The 10059-nt window shown below is 46.3% G+C and overlaps 2 protein-coding genes across 2 annotated transcripts in view; one reads left to right on the forward strand and one right to left on the reverse strand.

Annotated features, from left to right (window-relative positions):
- The first annotated feature begins 2165 nt into the window (after positions 1–2165).
- PLLP (plasmolipin) lies at positions 2166–3186 on the forward strand. Its single transcript, XM_010022870.1, has 4 exons — positions 2166–2192; positions 2263–2436; positions 2875–2994; positions 3073–3186. Exons 1-4 carry the CDS (start codon positions 2166–2168, stop codon positions 3184–3186), a joined length of 435 nt encoding a protein of 144 aa, XP_010021172.1.
- Positions 3187–5102: 1916 nt separating this feature from the next.
- Positions 5103–10059, reverse strand: part of ARL2BP (ADP-ribosylation factor-like 2 binding protein) — a 10701-nt gene continuing 5744 nt past the window's right edge. The window contains exons 3-6 of the mRNA XM_010022859.1: positions 9228–9334; positions 8505–8590; positions 6866–6962; positions 5103–5183 (exon numbers count right to left, since the gene is read on the reverse strand). Coding sequence (XP_010021161.1) covers positions 5103–5183; positions 6866–6962; positions 8505–8590; positions 9228–9334 — 371 coding nt within the window. The remainder of the gene's footprint in view (positions 5184–6865; positions 6963–8504; positions 8591–9227; positions 9335–10059) is intronic.

The following is a 10059-nucleotide window of genomic DNA, read 5'->3' on the forward strand; positions in this document are numbered from 1 at the left end:
AGAAGGGTCTTCGCACTGTCAAACTGCGCAGCAGCAGTGTCATCTTTCCATGGCTTCAGCAATGAAGACAGCTGCAGAATAAACTCCTACTGCTGCTCCCTCTGGGACTTTTGGGTGCCCCATGTGCACAGGGATGGGTGCTCAGCTGCACAGGGGCCCCAGTGTGAGCTGCCTTGCTGCAGTGGGGAGCCCATTTACCCGTCCCCTCTCCCTGGGGCACTGAGGCAGCCACTAGCATAGAGCTGGCTCCCTGCTCCAGAGTTCCACCCTGGGCGTTGGCATGATTGTGACATAGCAATAGATGTTCAAGGAGGGGCATGGGAAAGATGCTGTCAGGGGGTGTCTTGTAAGAGCATCAGGAAAGAGAGATGGAATCAAGATAAGCAGAAGGGACCCTCCAACCCCCGACCTAGTCCCATTACTCAGGCCATACCATTAAACATGCTTGCCCACCTCCCATTCGCTGAACCTCACATCACCCCAGAAACTGTTCCTAAGGGCTCCTGCTTTTCTTCCCCCATGGCCAGGGCAGGGCAGCTTGCACATCCTGCCTCCTGCTCCCAGAGCTGGGCTTTTTCCTACACGTTTCTCCCCTGCACATATTTTGTGATCAAGAGCATTAGAAATGGATGTGCCAGACAAGGCAGCATTGTCAGGGCAGCAAGCACCAGGGCAGTACACTGGGACAGGACAAAGCCCCCTGTGTTTCTTCACTGACAATAAGCCATGTGGGCTTGTGCAGGCAGTGCTGCCAGCTTCACCTGGCTCTGCCCAGCAAGATCCCAGGCTGACACAGCAGGGCTCGTTCAGCCTGGAGAAAAGAAGGCTCTGGGAGACCTTAGAGTAGCTCCAGTGCTTAAAGGGGCTACAAAAAACTCGGAGAGGGGCTTTGGACAAGGGCCTGCAGGGACAGGACAAGGGAGAATGGCTTTAACCTGACAGAGGGGAGACTGAGATGAGCTCTTGGGCAGAAGTTCTTCCCTGTGAGGGTGCTGAGACCCTGGCACAGGTTGCCCAGAGAAGCTGTGGCTGCCCCATCCCTGGCAGTGTTCGTGGAAGCAACCTGCTCTAGTGGAAGGTGTCCCTGCCTGTGACAGGGAGTTGGAACTGTATGAGCCTCAAGGTCCCTTCCAATCCAAACCATTCTTTGAGACTGTGATCACAACCCCAGCTGGGAACCAGAATACATCATGGCTGCATCTGTGGCGCATTCTCACCCGAGCCTTGCTGTGGGCATCTCCCTGCGATGTTTGGTCATGCTGGGAAACATGAAGGGTGCAGGGCTGGAGCCTCACATCTCCCTAGGAGGAGGGTGTGAAGGGACCCTGCTTTGCTGTGGTGCAGCTGGGAGGTGATGAAGGAGGGTGAAGTGGGTGCCAGAGCCCTTGCTCTGCATGTCAGTGCACAGGCTGTGGTTGAGACTGCAGAAATCACAGAAAGTGCCATTTGCTTTGCAACAGCCTTCCCTTTCCAGGACCTATTGCTATGTGGTGGTGTCTTATCCTCTGCTTGCTCTGTCCTGGGTTAGAGGCTTTCTAAATAAAAAAATACGCACAAACTTGCTGCTTCAAGGAGCTTCCTGGGGAGGGGATGGTGGAGAAGGCAGCTGGGGGTGAAGCAGGGCAGCATCTCCTCCAGAGTCCAAAGATCAGGGGTGGACACAGCACAGGGCTGGGCTTTTCCATCCTGCCAGGGCAGGAACAGACTCATCTACCTGGGATTTTATTGTGGATCACTCTGCAGGCACATGATGCTGCAATTGTTATGCAGTTAAACTTGATGAACAGTGAAAGTTGAGCCCCAGGAGCAGTGTACATGGGAGTTGCAAACCAGACCAGACCAAGCAGTGGAAATAAGCCCAAAACTTTGCTGTACCTGGGAGAGCTCAAGGGTGAGCCCCACACATCCAGCTCTCATCCATCATGAGCTGTCTCTGACACTGAGCCAGCCCCTGCAGAGACTGGCCTTGTGCATGGGGGCTTCTTGGTGGAGTAGGGGGCTTTGGTGATGAGGTTGCCCATATTTCACCCCTCCTGCCATGCAAGACATCCTTGTGCAGCTCTTGAGACAGCAGTACCAAGCATGAGCTTACCTGCGAGTGAGGAGGGTCCCAGGTGAGCTCCCTGCCCTGAGCTGCCCCTCAGTCCAGCCCTGCTGTGCTGACCATGGGGACCCAGCTGCTGGAGGTGCAGGTGAGCCAGGGCTCCTGGGTGATGCTCTGCAGGAACCATCACCTGAACGCTTCCCCGTTTCACTCTGCAGGTGCTGGGCTTACTGGTGTGGGCTCCCATCGCTGACACAACGTACTACCTTCACGCTGCCTACAGCTGGGTGATGTTTGTGTCCATCTTCTTCTGGATAGTAACAGTCCTTTTCTTCATGACTTACCTCCTACAGCTTCAGCTCAAGTTCTACATGGTCCCCTGGTCCCTCATGGTGCGTAGCCAAGAGGAAGCGAGCGGGGTTCCTAAGTGGGAAACATCCTGGGGAGATGCTGTAAGAGGAATGAGGGCTTCACACTCTTCTGGGCTGATGGAACAAAAAGTCCCCTGCACTTTGCACAATGACATTTTTTCATTCTGCTCCTCGATTGCTTAGCAAATGTTTGAAGCAGGAAGGCCTGAATCAATCCTGAAAGTTACAGCCACTGTGTTGCTGCTGCAAGCGTGGTGTCAACCACAAACCTCTCAGCACAGCCTGGGGTGCATGTAGTGAGATGTTATCTTCTTTGTTCCCAGTGTGAGGGGCTGGACCCTTTTCTTCAGCTTCTCCTGGGGATGAGGGAGGAACATGAAACAGCCTTTTGCCCATCCCTCATCCCAGCAAACTCAAGTCTGAGCCCAGACCTCATGACCTCCTCTTTATCTTCCCTAGCTGATGATCTTCAACGCTGTGGCAACTGTCCTGTACATCACCGCCTTCGTAACGTGCGCGGCTGCCGTCCAGCCAACATCCTGGCGGCAGTGGGATTACAACCGAAGAGCCGCGGCATCTGTAAGTAGCGGTGGGCAGGGGAAGGCCACAGGGCCAGGCAGCCACTGTGCTCACCTGTGGCCTCTGCTCCTCTTCCAGTTCTTCGCCTGCCTCACCATGGTTGCCTATGGGGTGAGCACCTTCTTCAGCTTCCGCGCCTGGAAAGGGCTTGGCAGCAATGCAGCCACCAGCCAAGTGACTGACCATGCATAAGGACAGCAAAGCCCAGCCATGGACCACCCTGACTCAGCTTGTGCCAGGCTCCATGGCTTGGAGCTTCGCGTGCCACCAGGTCTCGCTCTTGGAGCAGCAATGGTCAGTACTGAGTCACGTGGATGCTGCTCTGTGGTCTCCGATGATGCTTCCAAGCAGAAACCCACCGGTTCTGTCACTGACAACCTTGCGGGAGGACATGGACTTGCTGGAGGCTGAAGCTCCTGCTTGTCCTTGGGGTTTGTCCTTGCTGGAGCAGCTCCATGGAGAGGTCACTCCCATACTAAAATTCACTAAACCAAGCTCTGGTCATTCCCAGCTACAGTGTAAGTGATTATAATTAATGTGCTACATAAATGGTAGCAGAGCTGGAAGGTGAAGGCTAAGCAAAGGAAGCAGTGTGAACTGTTCTTGTATTGATTTCTAACAATTTGAAGCACAAATTATATATAAATCTTTAACAAATAAATCTTGCTAAATAAAAAATCTTTAAATTAAAATCTACTTAAATAAAAAATATGTTTAAATAAAAACATCTCTAAATCCAGCACTGGAGTCTCTCAGGACAACATTTTCTTGTAAGGTGACGGGTACAGCACGACATAGAGTAGGCAGCAGGGATGGCAGTGCCAGAGGGGACTGCCCATTCCCACAGCCCAGCCCTATGGGAGGAGGAGGAAGGCATGCATCCAAGACCACAAGAAGACGGAAGAAGTGCCACGGCTTGTATACACTCCTTCCTCTAGGCTCTGCACCACTCACACGCCCTGCAGCTCACAGGATCACATACGAACCAGCAAGTCAATTTTGCCCCTTGCTACAGGTGGTCTTAGGGTTAAAAACCAAGTCTGCAGCTGGTCTGGGAACGCATCCTGGATCACTGCTTGGGAGAATGAGGAGCCACCTGCTCCCCTGCACTGCAGATGACAAATTCACCTTCCACTTCCTGGGGACACGGGCTGGTTTGTCAGAACTAGAAGTGATGCCCAGCCAGGCACAGCAGCTTTTCCTTTTGCACCTTCCTCGTACAAGCTAATAAAAATACATGAAACAAGTTCAATTTATTTCCAGATCTTGCTACAAAGGAAAGCTGGAGCACAACACACTGCAAAATGCACTGCATGCTCCACATGGGAGAATGTCTAACAGCTCCTGAACAGAGGCAGGCTCAGAAAAATCTAACTGCATTAATGGAAGGTGTGAACCAAAAAGGGACTGGACAAACTGCATCAGTCCCTGACACACCAGTCTCTGTTTGGTGTTCAGTGAGCGAAATGAAGGGTAATGTTTCGACAACTAGAATATATATATAAAAATTAGTAAGAAAATTAGCCTCTGCATGCATTGTTATGACAACATTAAAACTCTTAAAACATGATGCCAGGCTTGCACACAGGTAGTTCATTATATAGAGACATTTAATCTCTTAAAAAAGCCCGTCTGTCTGATGGAAAACACACTGAAACAGGGATGAGTGACAGGAGTGTCACAGAGGGACAAGTTATCCTGGGAGCAGCAGCTCACAGAAACACAGACAGAAGAGAACAGCATAGAGGCAGACAGGTCTTGCAGGGAACACCAAGATACAATTCCCCATCAAAAGAAGAATTCACCCCCAGCCATGCCTTGTAGCGTCTGGATTGACAAGAGGTCTTGTTTAAAATACAACAGAATTCCTAACTGAATTCCTAACAGAATGTAAGTGCCAAGGTATTTACTCACGCTGCCATTGACTGAAGTAATTGAAACAACTATAACAGGAAAAGAGTGAAAACTTTTCAAACAATGACAGGGATATTTTCAGTTTTAGCTGCAAACCATTATTTTAGCTCTACAATTAACAAAATATGTCAATAGGATTCCTTTAAAGTTTGAGGATTCTTCATCTGCAGAAGCAAAGTCTTGCATGAACTGTTCTAGGAGGAGGACATTGATGATTTGTTTAGTGAAGTCACCACTAGCCCACTGCTTAAATCCACACTTCGGCCTTCCTTTTCCTGGAAACATGGGAGAAAAAGAAATCTGTGACTCAATGCTTTTTTGGAATAAGCAATTCAAACACTAAAATGGGCAATACGCACTCTGTTGGCTGCACCAAATCAATATAAAATTACATGTTACCTGAGCATCTGAGATTGAATGTGAATCTAAACTTTAAGAACAGGTTCTGCAGGAACCCTGGAGCAAGGTCACTCTCTCTGCTGGCCAGGGCAGTGCAGATTCTTGCCCACATCAGTCAAGAACACCCAGGCAGTCCTCAGGGAACAAGGGAGATCTCACTTGTGTGGTCTGCCTTTCAGGAGACCTCAAAGGTGTAAAGCCCAACTGAAGCTACTCCTCCTGTCTCCTCCTCCTCAACCCGCCCTCGTTTTCATGACACTTTAAGGGGTGGGGAAGGCGTCAGAGGGCTTAACTCTGACAGCAACTTTGACTCTTTTGCTCCTTTGTCAAATGTGGCTGGACAGATATTGGAGAGCCTTTAACATGTATTGCATTTCCCTAGGAAGAAGCTTATCCCAAAATTTAATCCTTTAGTTTTGCTTGTTTCTACAGCTTGGACAGAAAGGAAGAGAAATACAAATGGAATAAGCTTAAAAAGCTAAGTCTGGATGAGCAGGGAGTGGGGAGGAGAGAAAAAATATCATAAAATCACAGGATGGTCAAGTAGGATGGGAGCTCTGGTGGTCACCTGGTCCAAACCCTCTGCTCAAGCAGGGCCACGCAGGACTGTGCCCAGACTGCTTCTGAATATCTGCAAGGATGATGTCGTGGTTTAAGCCCAGCTGGTAACTTGGAACCACGCAGCTGCTCGCTCACTCCCCACCCTTCTTCCTCCCCCTGCTCCCAGAGGGATGGAGAGGAGAACCAAAAGAATGTAACTCCCATAGGTTGAGATAACAGCACTCCAGTAACTAAGGTATAATACAAACCACTACTGCTACCACCGATAATAATAACAATAAGGGAAATAACAAGGGGAGAGGACACAACTGCTCACCACCCACCGACCGACACCCAGCCCGACCCGAGCAGCGATCTGGGCCTTCCGGGTAAATCCCCCAGGTCTTTATATACTGGTCATGACGTGCTGTGGTATGGGATACCCCTTTGGCCAGTTTGGGTCAGGTGTCCTGTCTCTGCTTCCTCCCGGCTTCCCCTCCTCTCTGGCAGAGCATGAGACTGAGAAAGTCCTTGGTCACAGTAAACATTACTTAGCAACAACTGAAAACATTGGTGTTATCAGCATTGTTCCCAGGCTGAAAGTCAAAAACACAGCACTGCACCAGCTACTAAGAAGGAGAAAAATGATTGCTATAGCTGAACCCAGGACAGATGGAGACTCCACAGTCTCCCTGGGCAACCTGTGCCAGTGCTCGGTCACAGTGAGGAAGTGTCTCCTGAAGTTCACCTGGAAATCAATATTCAAAAATGCACAAAGTGTGTGTTTCTAAAGAACTGCTCCACATACCAGCTTCGTTCAAGTCTTCTAGAAATCATTAAATGTGCAGTTTGTGTTTAAACAGCCATTTAGTGAAGTTCTTTTCCTTTTGACCCTGGTACAGCCTTTGAATAAATGCTGCTGCCTACTGTAGTAACATGAACTTTGGTACTCTCAGGCAGAGCTACACAAAACCAACAGCCATTATACCAACGAAAATAAACAATGTGACATACTTACAGCTCTGTAATCCAGAAACATTTCTTTGAAAGCCAGAAAGTCGATAAATGTGAGAAGCATATCAAATATGTCACCTGCAATTTCATCTTTGTGCTGTCTATAGAGAGAAGAATTTTGGGAATTAGAAAACTGTGTGGGAAATAGTTATTTTAAAATGGTTTGAGGTCAACAAGGATACTGGGACAAGTAGAGCAATATTAAAATTTAAACAAGAATGTCTAAAATAAAGCAAAACTTTAGCCAAATACTACCTTGCAGTATTTCCATCCAAGTACATTAATACATTACATTTATCTGAAGCCAAGACATAACTGTTTCACATCAGTCCTTGAAATCCAGACAAAGAAACTGGCCTGTAAGTCAACAGAAGGAACACTCAACTAGCCTTTACCTAGCACTGGAACAGCCAGACAGTCTGATTTGTGGGAAAGCTTGGCGGGAGGCAAAGAATCATACACATCCCTTAAGTGTGCTGATGCTACCTGGTAGAGAACTTTTGATGAAAACATTTGGAAGAAAGTCCTTGTGCTCCCCTCTCAGCTTATCACAGAATCCCAGACTGGTTTGTGTTGGAAGGGACCTTAAACCTCATCCAGTTCTAACACCCGGCCATGGGCAGGGACACCTTCCACTAGAGCAGGTTGCTCCAAGCCCTGTCCAAGCTGGCCTTGAACACTTCTCCACTTCTTCCAGAGAAGCCACAGCTTCTCTGGGCAATCTGTGCCAGGGCCTCAGCACCCTCACAGGGAAGAACTTTTGCCTAAAATCTCATCTCAGTCTCCCCTCTGTCAGGTTAAAGCCATTCCCTCTTGTCCTGTCCCTACAGACCCTTGTAAATATTTCAACAAGACTTTCTTAATAGTTAAGGGCTGGTTTTGTTTTGTTGTTGTTGGTGGTTTTTTTCTCTTGTTTTGTTTTGTGGGGTAGTTTTGTGGGGGGTTTTTTTGGTTGCTGTTTCATTTTTTTTTTTAATTATTTTATTAAATTTAATTAATTTCTTATCAAAAGGAGCTTTACCTTAAACAGTCTAAGTACTGAGTTCATAGTAATTTTCTAATGTCCTATTACAAGGAAAGAATAAAATCTAGCATTTTAACATACTCAGTTCCCAACTACACTTGATTCAAGGGGAAAAACAGTGATCTTACAGAAGTGACCTCTTCATGAAGTTGGTTAAACTGAAGTGACCAAATGAAGTGATTAAGACAAACCAAACTCTTCTGTGAATATTTTGTACAAGAAATACTTCAGTAAAGGCATTTCAGCACATGCCTCTTGAAAGACTAGCAGGCTATTTAAGCGTCCCACACCACACCTGGATGAAATAAACAAGACTAAACCTTTCAATGGTCTGGCTTCAAAGCAACAGTGATTATGAAAAACCTCCAGTGTTCTCATTCTGATTTCTCATCCTACCCCTTAATATCTGATTTATGTCAGCATGATAGTTCAGAAATTCAGAGTAGCTGGGCATGCTGAAGGCAAGAGAAGCAGTCAGTCATTGCCTGCATAAATACTTCTTTTTTAATTCATGAGGAATCTCTTTCTAAAAGGGAGAACTTTGAAACCTCAGCTTTAATCTAGATAAAAAGATTTGAGAGGCTTATAAACCATCCCGCAACCAAAAGCAGACACTTACTGCAGTGACATTATGAAAGCAGTCATATTGAAACCAGGAATCCGTTCAAGCAACTTTTCTTCTATGTATTTCTCTACTAAATGGATCTGAAAAAAAAACCCAAACAAACCACCCCTATAACATCATAACAAACTTCACGAGCAGATTCCAAAACAGCACATCTTCCTTACAATGACACCTTATTGGCAGTTCGTATTATCCTCACTGGGCAAACAACTGGAGATTCCTTGGCTGGGAATTGCTATACCACCGCTGAGACAGAGCTAAACATTTTTTCTGGGAATATTGTTGAGAATATATGCTATTTGTACCTAGTAACAAATTATTTTTAACTCATTGGATAGTACTGACTAGTAGGCTGTATAATTTCATAATTATGCTTGGCATTAAGAAGGCAATTGAAGTGTCCAGAACATGAAATAATACAACTGGAAAAGAACAAACTTTGTTATGCACACATTAAATACATTATTTATTACAGCAACAAGCTAAATCTCTATTCAGGAGAGTTATACAACTTCTAAAACATCTATAGAAATTTTGAGGTGAAACAAAGAGCAAGGAACCAGGCCTTCAGAAAACATCTTTCTTGCTCACAGGCAGCATGTTGGCTCTGCTCCATATAAAACCAGTAGTTCATAAAGGGGGGAATACAGGACCTGACACTGGCCTCAAGAAAAGTGAAAAATACTACATGCAAAAAATAGTAAAATAGTATCTTACATATTCATTAAAAATACAAGTATAGATGAGCTTGTTTTCTTCCGAGTCGTCAAACGCCTGGTAGTGCTTCTCCATAAAAGTCCTCTGCATTAGCTGGAAATCATCATCTGGGCCACAACAAAAATGCGTCACACAGTTATGAGTTCAGCCATTCTTTCTGATCACAAACCCCACATTCACTAGTTCTCTACTCCCCCGTTGTGCCCACAGAGCCCAGGGCACGTGCAGAATCTGTCACACCAGTCCCACAGCTGGTGAGCCACCTCTGCTGATCCATCTGTGAGAAGACATGAGGCTGCTGGTGGACAGCAGCGCTGCTCCAGCTACGGGAGTGGCGTCAACAGGGCAGCAGCACATCTGTCTGTGTTCTGACAGCATTCAGAATGGAATGGGACCAACAGCTAGCAAGGTCTATAATTACTTCTCAGAAGCTTCACTTACAGTTAGTATTAGCAAAGAAGTGCTCCTTCTCTACGTTTCATTAATAAGGTTATTTATTCTGAACATCTTCTTGTTCAGGTGCTCAATTCAGCAAAACATCTGTATTTTTTAATAAAGTTTACAAAATTCTTCACTACAAGAATTCAATTTTTCCCCCCCTTGAATTAAAAAATACTAGCAAAATTCCCAGATTCATTTTCAATTGCTAAGGAATTCTTTTCCAGTTGTGGAAAGAAACAAGAATAAAAATTAACGTTCCAGGTGACCACCAAATTCACCAGAACAGGTGTAAGTGTAAAGTTTACGTATAGAATCATAAAATCATAGAATGGTTTGGGTTGGAAAGGAACTTAAGATCATCTAGTTCCAAGCCCCCTGCCATGGGCAGGGA

The sequence above is a fragment of the Nestor notabilis genome, unplaced genomic scaffold, assembly GCF_000696875.1.
Source record: "Nestor notabilis isolate BGI_N333 unplaced genomic scaffold, ASM69687v1 scaffold411, whole genome shotgun sequence".
NCBI classification, from domain to species: domain Eukaryota; kingdom Metazoa; phylum Chordata; class Aves; order Psittaciformes; family Psittacidae; genus Nestor; species Nestor notabilis.